This window comes from Corylus avellana, chromosome ca10, assembly GCF_901000735.1.
Source record: "Corylus avellana chromosome ca10, CavTom2PMs-1.0".
NCBI classification, from domain to species: domain Eukaryota; kingdom Viridiplantae; phylum Streptophyta; class Magnoliopsida; order Fagales; family Betulaceae; genus Corylus; species Corylus avellana.
In genome coordinates this window covers 16988271-17005396 of record NC_081550.1, presented here as the reverse complement: position 1 = coordinate 17005396, position 17126 = coordinate 16988271, and the positions used below count along the sequence as shown (strand labels likewise).

Sequence of the window (17126 nt, the reverse complement as noted above, 5' to 3'; positions counted from 1 at the left end):
GCGGATATATAAGTTTTGAAAAGAATTTTGTTAAGTAATCCCACAAAAAATATTTTTTCAAATGTAGATCCATCAAAAGCTCTTCTCAACTTTATATTACTTCAAAGAAGAAAATTAAATTAAAACATAAAAGGGAAGAAGGAGATTATTATCAATCGCAAATAATTATCATTGAAGTATCACGCGTGAACCCACCATATACTACTCATTGTCAAATGTACCCACTAAAAGCTTAAGTTAATAGGCTTGAGTCTATTTAAGTATACTAACTACTCACTCTATTTATATTTTATCGATGTGTGACACAAACCTCATAAGTCATAATTGCATTCACAATAAATCTCTCACACACTTGTAAGTTTCTTTCATATAAACCCAGCAAACCAAGAGTGTCACGTGTACTCCAAGAGCGAAGCCAAATTTTTTACCGGAGTCAAAACAAATATGTCAAACTAAGATATTCTCATAAATCTGAGCTGTTCATCTCATCTAAACGTCTAAAATAAGCCATGTTTTAGGATTTAATGAGAAGATTTAATGAGAAAGCTACTCTCAATGAATTAATAAGCCATGTTTTCTTATCAAATACTGAAATATGGCTTATTTTAGACCCTTAGATGAGATGAACAGCCGAAATTTATGAATTTGAGAATTTCAAATTTAAAGAGAATTTTAAGAGATCTCAATCCCAAAAATTGACCATGGCTTTAAAAAAGTACTCCCCAATATTATATCTTACAATCAGAGTGCATTCATACCGGGCAGGCTCAATATTATATCTTACAATCAGAGTGCATTTATACCGGGCAGGCTCATTTCAGATAATATTCTTGTGGCATACGAGACATTACATACCATGCACTCTCGCATGTGGAGTAAGGTGGGGTACATGGGAATTAAACTTGATATGAGTAAGGCATATGATCGGGTTGAATGAAGGTTCCTTGAAACAGTAATGAAGAAACTCAGTTTTGACCAAAAATGGATATCTCTTATTATGGAATGTGTGTCAATAATGACGTACGCAGTGATGGTGAATGGTAATCCGGCGGGCATATAATTCCTTCTCGTGGTATCCATCAAGGAGACCCACTTTCACCTTATCTGTTTCTATTGTGTGCAGAGGATCTTTGTTCTATGTTAAACAGAGCTGAAAGTAAGGGGGTTATTACGGGAGTTCCGACATTCAAAAATGGGCCGAAAATCAATCATCTTTTCTTTGCAGATGATAGTTTGCTTTTCTGCAAGGCAAACCTGGTGGAATGGTGAAGACTTACTTGGATTCTTGATAAATATGAAGGGGCTTCGGGTCAGAAACTAAATATGGAGAAGACATATATTTTCTTTAGTCGGAACACAAGTGAAGACAGAAGAAAGGAGATATCACATGAGTCTAGTTTACAAGTTACTCAGTGGTATGACAAATATCTGGGTCTCCCAACCCTGGTGGGCAAGTCTTGGATGCAGTCTTTCAAAAGTATTAAGGACAGGATATAGAGGTGTTTGAATAATTGGAAGGTTAAGTTCCTCTCTCACGCAGGTAATAAAATTTTTCTAAAAGTCGTAGCCCAAGCCATACCCACATATTGTATGAGTGTATTTAAACTCCCTAGGGCTTTATGTAATGAAATCAACCGAATGATGCAAAGGTTTTGGTGGGGTCACAAGGAGAATCAAGCTAAAATCCATTTGATGAGCTGGGAACGGATGGGGCGAACAAAGAAAAAAGGCGGCTTGGAATTCCGGGATTTGGTGATTTTTAACAAGGCACTTTTAGCAAAGCAAATTTGGCCAATTATCAAAAATCCAGATTCTTTGATTGCTAAAATATTCAAAGCCAAATATTACCTTCATGGCAGTATCATGGAGGCAAATGTGGGACGTAGACTGTCGTATGCATGGCGAAGCATCATCTCCGCAAAATAAGTTATTGAACATGGGACTATGTGGAGGATTGGAGATGGAGTCGATGTGCGGGTATGGGGGGGTTCATGGATCCCATTGCCATCAACATTCTTGGTGCAATCACCTGTTACTGTCCTTGACCCACATGCAAAGGTGCAAGAGCTCATTGACACGGACACCAAGGATTGGAATAGTGCTCTCATAAAGGAGATCTTTTGGCAGGAGGAGGCAAATACCATTCTCAATATCCCCTTGAGTCCTCTCAGCCCACGGGATGGGAGAGTGTGGCGAGGTACTAAAAACGGCGAGTACTTGGTAAGGAGTGCGTACCACATGGAGGTGGAGCTTGTCGGCCTTTCAAGGTGCAGTGGTTCAGGTCCAGCAAAAGATGTAGAAATTTGGCAACATGTCTGGAAACGAAAGGTTCCCAATGTGACTAAGATGTTCTTATGGAGGGCGCTCAATAATCTCTTGCCTACTAAGACAAATTTATACAAAAGAGGGGTGATCAAGGAGAGTCTTTGTCCCATTTGTGGATTGGAAGATGAGACAATCTTCCATGCCTTATGGGATTGCACAGCTGTAAGGGATGTATGGGGTGGGAGTTTGCGTTGATTCCAAAAAGCAATTGGCAGAGGTTTGGAGTTTCATCAAATTTTCATGGAAATGAAAGAACAGTGTGATAGTAAAGATATGGACACCTTCTCGGTCATAGCAAGACGTATTTGGCTGAGGAGAAACTCGGTGGTCCATGGAAATAATTTTACCCCACCCAACCAGCTGGTGCGAGATGCCATTTCTGCTTAATTTGGAGGAATTCTGGAGAGCGAACGAAACTCAACATGTTTTGACCAAGGAGCAAGGAGAGCACAATACCGTATGTTGGTAGCCACCACCTGGGAATCATATCAAAATTAACTGGGATGCTGGAGTGTCGGAGAAACTCGGAAGAATTGGCCTGGGTATTATTGCATGGGACCATCAAGGCAAGGTGATCAAGGCACAGAGCTACACAAAGATGCTAAAAGTAGACCCTTTGATAGCCGAATCATTAGCAGCTTTACAGCGAGTCTTTCTTGGCCGCGAACTAAGAAATGTTGGGCTACTTTTCGAGGGTGATGCCAAACAGGTTGTCCAGGCAATAAATTCAGATGAGGCATGTAATAGTGCTTATGGTCATATAGTGGAAGGTATCTAGAAGATGGCACGGGATTTCAGCAATGCCAGGTTCAATTTTATACCTAGAGAGGGTAAAATGCTGCAGCACATGGGCTTGCCAAGGAGGCCGTTTTGCATGTTATGAATACAACATGGAGTAACGAAATACCCCCGTGTATCCATGGTATTGTAATAAGAGAGGAAGTTATTCTGTCTCTTTGATTTGTATCGTTAATTGTGATTTAATGGAATAAGATGTCGATTTCTTTCAAAAAAAAAAAAAAATTTGTTAGGGAAAGAGACGTACACCAAGAGAGATAAACATGAGTAAGTTCATTTACATCTTTGTACACAATTTATTGCCCAAAAGTTTAAGCTAATAGGTTTGGATCTATTTAAATATATTAATCAATCACTGTCTTTATAATTTACCAATATGGGACACAAACCTCACAAATTCAGCAAATCGCCTCCTACTTGTGAGTCTTTTCTACATTGACCCAACTTTCCTCGTGTGTGGGTTATTTACACAAAAGTGTTATACGTACTTCAAGAGCCACTACTCTTTTTACTGAAGTTAAACTAAACACACCAAACCAAACAAATTACTTTTACATGTATATCTTTACCATAGACTATAATTATTCTTTTTTAGATTTTTTTCATGTTGTAATCAAAATAAATGTTACAATTATCAAGACACTGATAAATATACAAACAATCCCCATAGGTTGAAGTAGTAGAAACTTAATTAGATAGCTTCTTTTCAAAGACCTTCCTTTTGTGCTTGATCCCAAAAGGAGTCACCTCCCTATCACACAAATCAAAACCATGCCATGCATGCCTAGGCAAGTATAAATGAAAGTAGAAATTATCTGAGCTGAGATGAGTCCCCTCCACCACCGCCACCTGTGCAAATCCCGGTCGCCAATCATCGGCTCCGGTCAGTTTCAGGTATAGGTAGCAGATGGGTGAGTGCACGCATTGACCCTTTACTTGGAATTCATCCACCATACAAGCTTGAAATGGTTTTCTAGGCACATCGTCGAGGACCTCAGGCTCCAATGGATCCACCCTCCTCATGTGCTTGGCATTCAGTCGCCGAACCAATATGTCATTAGAATTTGTGTCGCCAAATCTTAGTCGGACATGGTTTGAGGTTCCAGCGTCCTTTGTGCATGTTGTCTGTATGGTAACCTTGTAGGTACAATTATTCTGCAATTTTTAAATCAATGGATATTTAGGTGAAAATGTTTTGTTCTTTGTCCCCAATGGCAATTTTGATTAAGTAAATATTTATAAAAAATTATAACAATAAATTACCTAAAAACCTTATTCTCCAAGTCCAAAGTAAGATAAATGTCATTCTTTACATAAGAACTACTCAAAGTCGTTAGTTCTTTTTTTTTTTTTTTCAAATTAATGAAAGGGACACATTAATTTTCTATGCATTAAAATTTTAATTTTAAATATTTTTTTTCCAAGAAAATATGTTTTCCCTAACAAAACAAAATATTAATGAGCATGTCGATCAGATTTAGGAGTTTTAATATTTGATGTTAAGTAGTTATAGTTTGCCCTTTAAGTTCTTAATTATCACTAAATCTTATTTGACGAATTCTTAGCTCATAAAACAAAATATTATTAGTTGAAGAGGCAATATTGAAAGCACGAATTCTATTATTTGTAAAATCAAATGCCTTCTTTTCTTTTTTTCTTTTTTTTAATGAGAGTGCTAAAAAGCTATATATATATATATATATATATATATATATATATATATATATATATATCCAAATTATCCAATAGTAGCACCTTTTTTTTTTGGACAGAAGAGGTACATTGGAATATATATGTACTTGTGAAAGCCCTATTTCCTGTAATTCGCCTTCATAATTGTGTCAAAAAATTAATTGATATTTCCTATAAACCCCATGCAAGAGTCAAGACAATAATACTACCTAATAAATAATTTCAAAAATAATATTATTTGGAAATATATTACCATTTACCAACAATCATCGAAGAACAGGTCCCAAACCCGTGATAAAACCTAGGGCATGCCATTGCACGAATATGACGGCTAGCTAGTATTTCGTATAATTTTGACAAGACATCGAGCCGCATAAAATCCTTTACAGATTTAATATAATTGCTATATATATGTGTGTGTGTGTGTGTTCATATCGTCGTTTTTGAGGGACCTTGAAGGCCAAAACATACGGGAAAATGAATTGTTTTGCAGCATCGGTCAGTAGTGTCACATCAGTCCAATAAGACATGGGTGAGATGGGGGCCGTGTATGCTAAATAACATTTCTCTGAGGAAAATAATGGTAGTGTTCATGCATGTGAGGAAGAATTTTGATTTTGTAATTTCTTCCCAATGCATGGTGATTATATATGTTGTTTCCATTAACAATATTATGCATGCAACACTCTCACATAATTTTCATAATTACCTTATTTTCTGGTGCCAGACTTTCACCTCCGACGAGCAAAGAAAGCATTAACACGCAACAAGCCAAGAACGATCCTCTGCAATTCCCCATGTTGTTCTCTTTAATTTGCCCAAACACACAAATTAATATACATGTATATATAATCCCCCAGTGTCTATATATATATTTAGTTTTGGTAGTTCATTAATATTCTTTTCTTGCCACACACAAAAAGGGTGTATTCGATCTTAACCTTGACTTATGCTCTTATGCATGCTTTATGAGAGCAGCTAATTTTCTCATAATCTGGGTAAAGCATCTTTTTGTTAATCCTAATCCTTCTTTATCTTGATGATAAAAGCTATATATATTCTCTCACTTTTTCTTACTTCATTATGGGGTCATATATATATATATATAAGAGAGAAAGGAAGAGAGAAAAGGTTTAGGCACAGCATATATATATATATATATATATATATATACGGACCCTGGAAAAAGTTAAACGAAATCAAAGTAAATTCACCTTGAATATATTAGATGACACTGTAAATTTATTAATTATGATCTCTAAGATTATCTCGGCTTATAAAGGCGACTCTTCAACTTCAAAGGTCATATTTTCGATTCAATATTGTAACAAACTAAGGAAGTGGCATTTTTTTGAAAAAAAAAAAAAAAAAAAATTATTTTATCTAAAATTAATAACAACTTAACGTAATGCTCTACATAGATGATATCAGAAATACAAAGAGAAATTTCGTCAATAAGACCACTCTCCACGCTAAAGGATAAAGCTTTCTCGCTAGACAATGGTCTGCACCTATTAAATGTCATTTAATATGATTAATCTTATATTTTTGCAATCCCCTTAGAACCCCATGAGCCTCTTCAATAATATATATGTTCATAGTGACTCTAGTTACTACCATCATTTCACAATGCTAGTAGTGTAGCACCACTTGGAGAGCATTGATTTCCCGAGTCACCCTATAGAAGCCTAACTCATGACAAAATTGAGCGGCACTTAAAGCAGCCACATCCTCCGCAATATCGGGCTCAATGATAGTCTTTTGGCATTGACAAAGTTGCCAACACCTCTCCCATATTATCTCTAACTATAACACTAATACCAATTTTTCTTTCTATATTTATCCACAGCTGCATCCCAATTGACTTGAACAAAATCATCCATGGATCGGGTATTCTTTGTATTTTCCTTCTCTATTGCTCCATTTGTCCGAGATTGATTTTGTTGATAAACCTATAGTACTAATTTAGCCACGCACTTAACCACTGTACTAATAGGGCTCACCTTATTCCCACAAACCATAGCGTTCTGCCTTAGCCATAAATATCGCGCTACCATCACCATAAGTTCTATATCCTCCTTATCCAAGTACCTACAAATACACATAGGTTTATGCACAGCACACACATAAACCTTGTAATATACATACAAATAAACATATATCGATATCAAAATAAACAATTACAATAATTCAAAATTATATCTATTGTATTACGAAAAAAAAAATTCATTTTTATCTTTTAAAATAGTTAACATGTTCTCATTATGAAGGTAAAAATAATAAAAATGAAGTTATGCAAGCTTGTACGAGTAGAGTTAAGTTTATACAAGTTTGGCTCGTTTAATAAACGCTTAAATTTTTGTTCAAGTTATGTTCATTTAATAAATGAACAGATCCCGAACAGAATCTACGCCTGTTCGCGAGCAGCTCATATATAGCCTCGTGTGAAAGCATTACAAAATAAATCTAACAAGCTGAAGAACTTCAATCTTGCAATTCTAAGTGCTATCTTAACGAAATCTTTTCATAATGGTTCCAACAATGTCGTTATTGAAACAAGTGAAATTTAGATAATCGATTTTATGGTCAAAAGTTTATTTTGTGGCATCTAACAATATACATAATATCATATCATTTTAAATTTTAATATATATATATATATATATATATATATAATAAGTGACAAAATACTTTGAAATGTTACAATTTTGCACTCTATTGTTCATTTGAGGTAATTTTTTTTTAATATAACCTCTTGAAAATTACGGTATAGAAAATGTTAAAAGCAACTCTGATAATTTCTCTATTGATATCATACTGTTACTTAATAATTTAAAATTTTGACTGCATAAATATCTAATTAAAAAAACAAAAACACCCAGTAATAACCATTTATCCACTGTTATTTGAAAAATATAAATTATTACCTTGTCTTTATATATAACATAGATGTAACATTGTTGTTTATTATAGTACACAAACAGCTCTATGGAAATGGAATCATATGAAATGAATTCATCCAAAACAAAAAACAAAAACAAAAACAAACAAACAAAAAAAAAACATGAAAACATTCAGGAAAACAAGTACTACAGATAGTAGGGGTGGAGTCAGGAGTGGGTCTTTTGATATTCCAAAATCTGAAACGAAAGAGAAAATCAGTCGTCAGACAAAGGATTGGAATCCCATGCATAGAGAGCCACGGACAAAAAGTTCCACCTCTGCTTCTCACTCCCTTTGCCGTCCCAGCAGCAGCCTGCAACGGCCTTCAATTCACATTTTTTTCTGGGAAGAGAGTCAAAAAGCAAAGAGGTTACAGGCTCTAGAAACGTACACCCAGAAAAGCTGCACCCGTTACAAAACAAAACTATGTTTTCTGCCCTAATTCGTCTGCATATACCATTTTTGAATGCATTTCTGGCTAATAATTGAGTATCTCTTCACATGATACATTGGTCCACCGCACTGAAATGTTGGCATCTTTCTAAAGATCGACAAATTACTTACTCAGCTGCTCACTTATTGAGTGCCAGTATAAACCAAAACCACCTATAGTTATTTCTATATATATATATATATATATATATAGCACTCTTCCTTCCAAAATAGTCCAGAATTCTCATAGGTGAGGTCAGTCTTACAACCTTTCTTCTTCTTTTTTTCTTTTTTTCCCTCCTATATCTCTCTCAAGGCAGCTTATTATATACACTTCCCTCAGATGAAGCAAACAAATCATGCCATCCAACATAAGATTCTATTTGTCCAATACGGACTTCACTTATGAAATAATCACTGAAGTTTGGTTAGTACAACCGCCAAGTCCAAATACTAATTATGAAGGTGATTATGCTATTGTAACTAAAAGAGACAAATGTGTTAGTATGTTTGTTGGTTAAATTCGGTGACCTAAATGTAAATTCCTCTTGGTTGAAGTGTCCAAAGGACGAGGTAGTGTGGTCCATTCGCAGGCCGTTCGAACATGCAGCATTCAGTACTAAAACTTGAGACGTCCGTTCACAAGCCGTTTGCAGGCCGATCAAATATGAAGCAGTCAAGTACTAAAACCCGAGATCTCTGTTCGATACCCGTGCATAGGTCGTTCGAATGGCGGTGGCTGAAGCAATTTGCCTGAGTGTTTATTATGATACACTGACTGCTAGGGTTTCCACGTGTCAGCATGGCATTTAACCTAGCCACGTTTGAACAAAGAATTACACCGTTCGAACGGCAGTTGCACAGTGGACTGCTCATCTTCCCACCTGCAAAAACAGCCCTTAAATGCTTGCAAAAAACACGGGCAGGTGGCCAGCATGTCCGTCGCATTCGAACGAAGACATTGACCGTTCGAACAGTAGTTGCGCAGTGGACAGCTTAGTGGAGTAAATGCTTGCAGAAGACCAGGGAGAGTGATCAACCTATTCCCCACTTCCAGCACGGGGAACAGCAGCCGTTCGGACACCCATGCATCACCATTCAAATGCCTAGTTAGCAAGTTCACCTAACTCAGCTGAAACCTCGTCTCCAAGCTGCCTATATATATGGGACTCGGGCTATTCAGTTTAATAGGGGCCCAGTGAGGTAGAAGCACGAAATTTGAGAGTTAAATCTTAAGGTGCTTGTGTGATGATCCTTGTGTGCTAAGAGAGTGTTTGTGTTGTATAAGCTTAAATGCTTCTCTCTTAAGTGTTTATGTGTTGAGAAGTTGTAATGTTCAATCAACATTTAAGAAGTCTATCGAAGGGTCCAGTAAAGGAGAATCACTTCAAGAAGATTGTGAGCTAAGAGACAAGCTGCAGGCTTGTTGATCTTACAGAGCCTAGGAGTTATAAAGGGTTGTGTGTCCTATTGTCTGTAATTTTTGGAATATTTTCTCATAATGATTTCAGGGGTTTAGCTACCCCGGAGAAGTTTTACTTTTAGAATGGTTTCTAAAAAGTTTCTTCTTTGTCACCAAAATATCTGTGTCTGCATGATTTACTGCTTTACATATTTTGGTAATTAATTGTTGATTGCTTAATATTATTAATTCCGCACATTTTGTGATAAACACCTATTCAGCCCCTCTAGGTGTGTTTGGGAGTCTAAATAGTATTCTCAAAATGCATGAAAACAAGTTCATTGCCAACCAAAAGAATCAAATGCTTGAACAAATGCATCAAACAATGCTTCCAATAGAAATGGGACGTCTGCATAGAAACGAATACATAGTTAACAGATGATATTATAATTATTATTCACTTGTATATATATCCCTGTCAAGAGTACAGACCTTGTATTCAACTGTAAAGAGCCATGGATTCATGCAAGCTCCTTATCTCTCTTACTCTCCATCTTCTCTTCTCAACGGTTCCATCAATCCAAGCGGCCCCAGCAAAGTTGAATCTCTTCAGAGAATACATTGGAGCTAAGGGAAAGAACGTCACATTTTCAGACGTACCCATCAACCCGAAAATCGACATTCCCTTTATTCTCTCCTTTGCCATTGACTATACATCCTCATCTCCCTCCTTCCCCCACCAATGGCGTCTTCAAAATCTTCTGGGACACAGAAAACCTCACCCCTTCTCCTGTTTCCTGCATCAAAGTCCATCATTCAAATGTCAAGGTAGCTTTAAGTCTTGGGGGAGATACCATAGGCAGCCAACATGTATACTTCAAACCTAAATCAATCAACTCTTGGGTTAGCAATGCTATTCAATCAATAACTCAGATAGTCAGAGAGTACAACTTGGATGGAATTGACATTGATTATGAACACTTCGCTGCAGATCCACACATTTGCCGAGTGCATTGGTCAGCTCCTATTATTCTTAAAACAAAATAAGGTTGTGTCGTTTGCATCAATAGCACCATACGATGATGATTCTGTGCAGCCACATTACTTGGCTTTGTCCAGTAAGTATGGACATCTCATAGACTACGTCAACTTTCAGTTCTATGCCTATGAGAAGGGGACAAGTATTCCTCGGTTTATTAGATATTTTGAGACACAGAGCAACAATTACAAAGGTGGTAAGGTCTTGGTGAGCTTTGGTACAGATGGAAGTGGGGGTCTATCTCCTGCAAATGGGTTCTTTGAGGCTTGTAGTAGGCTTCAATGTGAAGGCAAACTTCACGGCATTTTTGTTTGGTCTGCCGATGGCTCGAAGAAGACCAATTTTTGTTATGAGAAGCAATCACAAGCCTTTTTGGCCAGCACAAAATGATCTCTTTCTCGTAGCTTAAGTCATGTTAATTTACCATGATTAAAAAAAGAAGGGTCAATTTATGATCCACGTCCCAAAGCTTTGAGACTTCATACATGTTGTTCATTATTATTAGTTGAAGCAGGGACATACCAAGAGGACCCTAAATAATTCGTCAGGGTTGAACCTGGACGTGATGGAAATGCCCAAAAAAGCAGATCGGGCCATGCCATCAACTAGAGCTTGTCTTATGGAAAGATAAATTAGAAGTCCAGCCAAGAGCCAGCCAAATCCCAGAATAAATCAAAAGGAAAAGTGCCACAAAATAATATTAGTGGATTCAGAAAGCACCTCTATTAGACTTAGTTGATTTCAGGGGTAGAAGTGGACTGCTTACTGATGAATCTGCTCAATGCTATTTTCATCAAAATGCCCAAAGCTTTCAAAGAATCCCTCCTGACTTCTTTTGCCAAGCCCTCAAGTCAAAATTTAAACAAGTCCTTGTTTGTCCATTTGTCATTAGTGCAAAGTTTCACTTTGATCAATTCTCCTCAACAGCATGGAACAGATAGATCTGTGCCTTGTAAAGAGAGTACGCATACTACAAAAAAAGAGAAAATAAAGTTTGACAACTTTTATTGCCATCAACAGCTTATTAATCAGCAAGTCAAAGGAATGTAAACCTCAAAGACTGTAAGATTAAGTACACAGTATGTGCAACAAAGGAGACACATTTGTTGCGCATATTGTATCCTCATGCCCAGGAGACACAGTATCCTCATACCTCCTGAGCATAAGGATAAACTGCTTAGCCCGTCAGGGGTGAAAGCTCCTGGAATACCTGGTAACTGATTCTGGTGGGTGGGGTCAGTTACCCGTAGGAGTTTGATTAACGATAAGGATTGTTGAACAGTATGCGTTTGTGACGTGCAATTAATCTGAGTAAAGTTCTGCTACGTTATCAAAAAAAAAAAAAAAAAAACAAAGGAGACACATTTGAACAAGCACTTTGGGACAGATCCACTTATAAAATAGATTTAAATGGGAAAGAACCAAAAGTAAAGAAAACAGAAGACAAAATGATTGAATTGGGAGAAAATCTTACATCCACAAAAGTGGTCACCAAGAAAAGACATTGAAATGAAACGATTTCCTTCCTGCAAATCAAGTTTCAAGAGACATCATCTATTTATTGCAACGAATACAAGAACAGGAAAGAGTTGAAAGCAATATATAACCAGGAGCCATCACAAATATATGTATGGGTAAAATTTAGTCTGCATGGCTAAATAGTTTATTGTTCAAAAGAACATAAGCCTGTAGGAAATCCAGAGGTGACAAAGTGATTGAGTTGTAAGCATCTATAGAAATTCATCTCATTACACTGCCCGCAATAACATCAATGCCGAAACTAATGTCATGGCACAGTTTTGCTAATACTGTGGAATGCAGATGGTATCACAACACACAATGGGGGGATCAAAAAACTACCTATAGAGTCCAGATTTGGTTCTCAAGGTTGACCAACTATGCATTGAAAGTCACTCTAAAAATGTGCTTTATCACAATGTCTTCAAAAACACAACAGATACATCTTCACATGCTCAATAGAAGACAAGGATGTTTCACCACATAATATCTGAGGAAATCCAGAATCTGAGATATGCAATAGTGCCCACACTCTTTGCTATGCTGTATATCAGTCAATTTCAGTCAGAATGATACTCAGAGACTTGCTCAATATCAGTTTTGCTTTCAGGGGCTGAAATTGAATCAAACAAAGCACCATTTTTATCACTTACATATATTAGTTCAAGAGTCAGCAAGTCATCAAGCAATTCTTATCAAAATGACCATAAAACATGCTCCCACGAATGCAAAGGGATAAAGCAATATCAGCACATACAAGTGCTACCATTTCACATGTGTTCCTTCCACCAATCTAATTATGACATCACTAGCCTCTTTGCATGTTCTTGTGCACATGGTCAGAGGTGTCTTTGAATTATCATAATAGAGAAGTTCCAAGTCTCAAAACTCTAATCCTTCCATAAAAAGAAAATTTGGAAGATTTAGAAACAAAAAAAAAAAAAAAAAGAAGGTCCAATTTCCTTGTCTTTCTTGATTTATGCATATAATTATAAACAATAAAAATTATTTAAAAAATAAAGATAAAACAATGCTCAAATGCAGGTAAATGTTGACTGTAGATGCCCCTATTCTTTCTTTAACAAAAATTAAATTAGACTTTTGGTTCTTGTTCTACTATATTACATATTTGCTGCATGCTATTTAAAAAAGAAAAAAATGACTACAGATTCTCCCATATTCCATTTTCTATGCTTCTAAAAATATTCATGTGCATACATTCATGAATATGATAGAATCATAAAATTGAGAGAAGTATTTGATCACCTGCAATTCATTGGAATCCATTTCCTTTAAGAGAAATGGATCGAAGCAAAATCGATTCCTCAAACCTCACTATGCTTCCTCGAAGAGCAGCACCAAAACCAAAAACCTGTCCTTGCCTTTGCCTCCATTCCTCAGGACCTTCCAACTTAGTGGCTTCAACTCAGTGGCTTCCTAACTCTCTGTAAACAATCTTATTCATTCACCAATGAGAATTGAACAAGAGCACTAAGAAAAGTCCACAGAGAGAGAAGCACTGCGACCTGAAGATAGCCCCATGCAGGCAAAGCAGTAGGAGAAGTGGGGCCATAGGAAGTTGAGATAATACAAGTACTGTTATAACCTTCTTTCTAGTCCTTTTTTTCCTTTTTTTTTTTACATTAGTTACAATTGCCACTTTTTCTAGTCTTTCACTATTATATAGACAGAGCAGACATGCACAAGTTGATGCAAGAAACAGATAGCCTTTCATGGATATATGAAAACGGAAGCTTGTCATGGAGTCCCCAGTCCTCAACACCCTAGATATCATTTACTAAATAATAATGGTTTAATGAATGATGGACGGGCAGGAAAAGGGACTCATGCTGCACCTCCTGATATTGCATTATTTGATAAAATGTGTTCTCTTTTTTCTTTTCTTTTGGCTGAGGCATAGAATGCAGGCAATTAAGGCTGAGTAGAACGAACCGATGATAAAACTGCACAATCTAATAATATCAATACACAAAGTGTAGCAAAATTTTCAAGGAAGCATTGTTCACCCCTGAAAACAAAGCTGGGCTCATAAAGTGGTGAAATTTTCACTACTTTTTTGGAAGATGAGATGCATAACATGTACACAGAAAGCTATGTAGCTTATCGTTTGCTGATATTTATACAGCTTTAGAGCGAAAATATATAGATTAGAGCACACAATCTTTATAGGCACAAGACTTTGCTTTGAAGAGGATAATTAGTATTTTTTTAATGAAGTTGATTTATTTACTGATGAATAAAAGATTGCAGGAAAAGTATACACCTACTTTTGGCAGTTGGAAAGAAAGAGGAATGAAAATGGTTAAAGTAAATAATTCTGTAATCATTTTCCTTTCCACACAGTTTTTGTGAACCAAAAGTCACAGTGTTCACAGATTTAGCAGCAAGCTTTCCAAACAGATAGTACATGCATTGCATTTAATAGTTCATTCCCCTAAATCATATTATGTTAGAGATCATCAGATATCATTCCTACATCTGAAGCATTTGGCTTTGCATAATCTTCAGTGGGGAGCAGATGTGTGCTTTAGTGGGTTTTGCAATGAACACTATGATTGATATGATAATCTGAAGGAGATCATCGGATATCATTCCTAAATCTGAAGCATTTGGCTTTGCATAATCTTCGGTGGGGAGCAGATGTGTGCTTAGCGGGTTTTGCAATGAACACTATGATTGATATGATAATTTGAAGACGGGGGATAGAAAATAAGTACCATAATTCCAGAACTCAAATAAAGTTTGCTGCTACATGTCAGACAGAGACCATTACAACTAGAACATCCCAATCACACCATTATCCAAACTGGTTTGCATTAAGAAGATAGTAAAGCAATGACAAGAGGAAAACAGTCTCCAAGGTGCCTAAACGATAATGATAGCTATCATAACACAAAATGCACTTGAAAATATTTCCCATTGGCATTAAATGAATCGTATAACTCAATCAACCAAGTGAATAATAACTTCTTCTATAGAGTAGGTAGAAAAGGGCGGAAACCAGTATATACATGCTTAACTCATTAGCAATGTAGCGAAGCACAAAACCCCGTTTTTCATCAAGCACTTCTTTCATCAAGCACTTCTTTCATCAATGTTACTTTGTTGTCCAATTCGCAGAAAAACAATCCATGGTAACACTTACAACAGATATAACATTAGCCATCAACTAGATCTCATTGCAATGAATAGGTATAAAGAAACACATTCCCTCAATATTACATTAAAATAATTACCGGTTACACACAAAAGTTACCCTTATGCCAGGCCGTGCCAAGCCAATGGATTGCTCTGAAACAAAATCTCCACCAGTTTCCAAATACAACAACAGCAAAATTGCTAAACCACCTAATACTCAATTAGTTTTCCTCTTCTTCTTCTTACTCCTCTGCTCCTCCGAACCATCCTCTGCTTTCTCCTCAACCTCCGCATTCTTCCTCTTTTTGCTCTCCTCCTTTACTTCTTCAATTCCCATTTTAACACTATCATCTCTGTCCTCAGTTTTAATCCCATTATTCTTAAAATCACCAGCATCGTTTATCTCCTTCTTCTTCTTCCTTTTATTACTCTGTGGTTCCACCGAATAGGAGTCGGCTAAACCTAATTCTTTACTTTCTTCTTTAATCTCTTCGGCTATGATCTTCTTCTTTTTGTCCTTCTTTCTCTCGCTCTCCATTCCCACATTGCCCTCATCTCTTCGACCCGGATTCTCTTCAGGCTCGACTTTCACTTTAATTTCAGTGCCTCTACTCTCCCCAACTTCACTTCCATTATCCCCAAATTTACCAAATACACCCTTCTGCTTATTCTTCTTATGCTTCTCACTCTTACCCTCGTCTCCAATTCTGTGAGCCGAAACGACGATCCGGGTAGGTTTTTCGTCCCTTTCTATTGGGTTTCCGGTGGTAATATTACTCTCTGGCTGATCTCTTTTTTGCTTGTGACTCACGTCGCTGAGAGTCTCCGATTTGGACCGGTATTGTCTCTGCTCAGACCGTGGATCTCTGAGCTCCTTCTCGTGCTGCCGCAACTCCTTGAACGAGGCAAGGGCGCGTCGGAGGTAGGCACATATGGCCGGCGACGCGCCGTTCTCGGTGGAGACGAAGGTGGAGAGAGTCGAGGTGGCCTTCTTGAGAGAGATTGGCTTTGACGAGAGGACCTCACCGATGACCATCTTCATGTTTGGTTGAGAGCTTGGGCTTCGGTTTGCCCAAAACTTTGAGAGAAGAAACAGTAGGTGGGTTTCTAGGGTTTGAGATTTTGTGGGAAAGGTTTTTGCGATTATGGGGCTTAATTAGGAAATCATAATTAGGAAATTACGAAGAGAAGAGTCATCAGTAATAACGAGTCCGTCTATGCAGCAGACGTTTACTCCCGGTGTTTGACGTGGCTTGGCCCCACTTCAGACCTTTAAAAAACCAAAAAAAAATTAGAAATTTTGAGAAAAATGCTCAGGAGTATAGCCCTTTTTCCTAGAGGTGTTAACTCGGTCCCAAATTTTGGTTATTGGCCCACATCGAAAATCAGTGCTAGAATATTTGGTTTTTTAATTTTGAAAAACTGAAACCGGAAACGGATATCCGATTATATAATAACCAGCCAGTTTCGGTCGGTAATCAAAACCGGATAATAAGTTATCCGGACCAGGTAACCAGGTTTTTTTTTTAAAAAAAAAAAAATTATTTTGGGCTTATTTTAGGTATTGGGCCTAATTTTTAAGTTTATTTGAGGTATTGGGTCTAATTTTTGTACTTAATTTAACAATTTTTTGCCCATTTTTCAAAGAACACAATTACCATTTTTGTCCCAATAAATTGGGCTTTGTTATGATTGTTAAATTTTATTTTATTATTTAAAAAAAAAAACCCTAAAAAATTGCAAAATTTTTTTGTTTTTGGCTTTTTGGGCCTAAAAAAATAAAAATCCAATGTTTAAAAATGTCCTAAAACTTCATTG

The 17126-nt window shown here is 36.8% G+C and overlaps 2 protein-coding genes and 1 pseudogene across 2 annotated transcripts; 1 reads left to right on the top strand and 2 right to left on the bottom strand.

Annotated features, from left to right (window-relative positions):
• Positions 1 to 3810: 3810 nt before the first annotated feature.
• On the bottom strand, positions 3811 to 5627 carry LOC132163045 (embryo-specific protein ATS3A-like). The gene is made up of 2 exons (XM_059573246.1): positions 5525 to 5627; positions 3811 to 4278 (listed from the first exon to the last, which is right to left on the bottom strand). The coding sequence occupies exons 1-2, from the start codon at positions 5612 to 5614 to the stop codon at positions 3811 to 3813; spliced, it is 558 nt and encodes a 185-aa protein (XP_059429229.1). The 5' UTR covers positions 5615 to 5627.
• Positions 5628 to 10000: 4373 nt separating this feature from the next.
• LOC132164490 (chitinase 2-like) lies at positions 10001 to 11212 on the top strand (annotated as a pseudogene).
• Positions 11213 to 15323: 4111 nt separating this feature from the next.
• LOC132164214 (uncharacterized) lies at positions 15324 to 16467 on the bottom strand. Its single transcript, XM_059574658.1, has one exon. It carries the CDS (start codon positions 16348 to 16350, stop codon positions 15526 to 15528), a length of 825 nt encoding a protein of 274 aa, XP_059430641.1. The 5' UTR covers positions 16351 to 16467; the 3' UTR covers positions 15324 to 15525.
• Between the last annotated feature and the right edge of the window lie 659 nt (positions 16468 to 17126).

Excerpts from the sequence above, each read along its gene's own strand:
- LOC132163045 (XM_059573246.1), bottom strand. The coding sequence starts at position 5,614 with ATGGGGAATTGCAGAGGATCGTTCTTGGCTTGTTGCGTGTTAATGCTT. Across the intron at positions 4,279-5,524 it reads GTCTGGCACCAGAAAATAAG|AATAATTGTACCTACAAGGT; the intron begins GTAATTATGAAA and ends TAAAAATTGCAG.
- LOC132164214 (XM_059574658.1), bottom strand. The coding sequence starts at position 16,350 with ATGAAGATGGTCATCGGTGAGGTCCTCTCGTCAAAGCCAATCTCTCTC.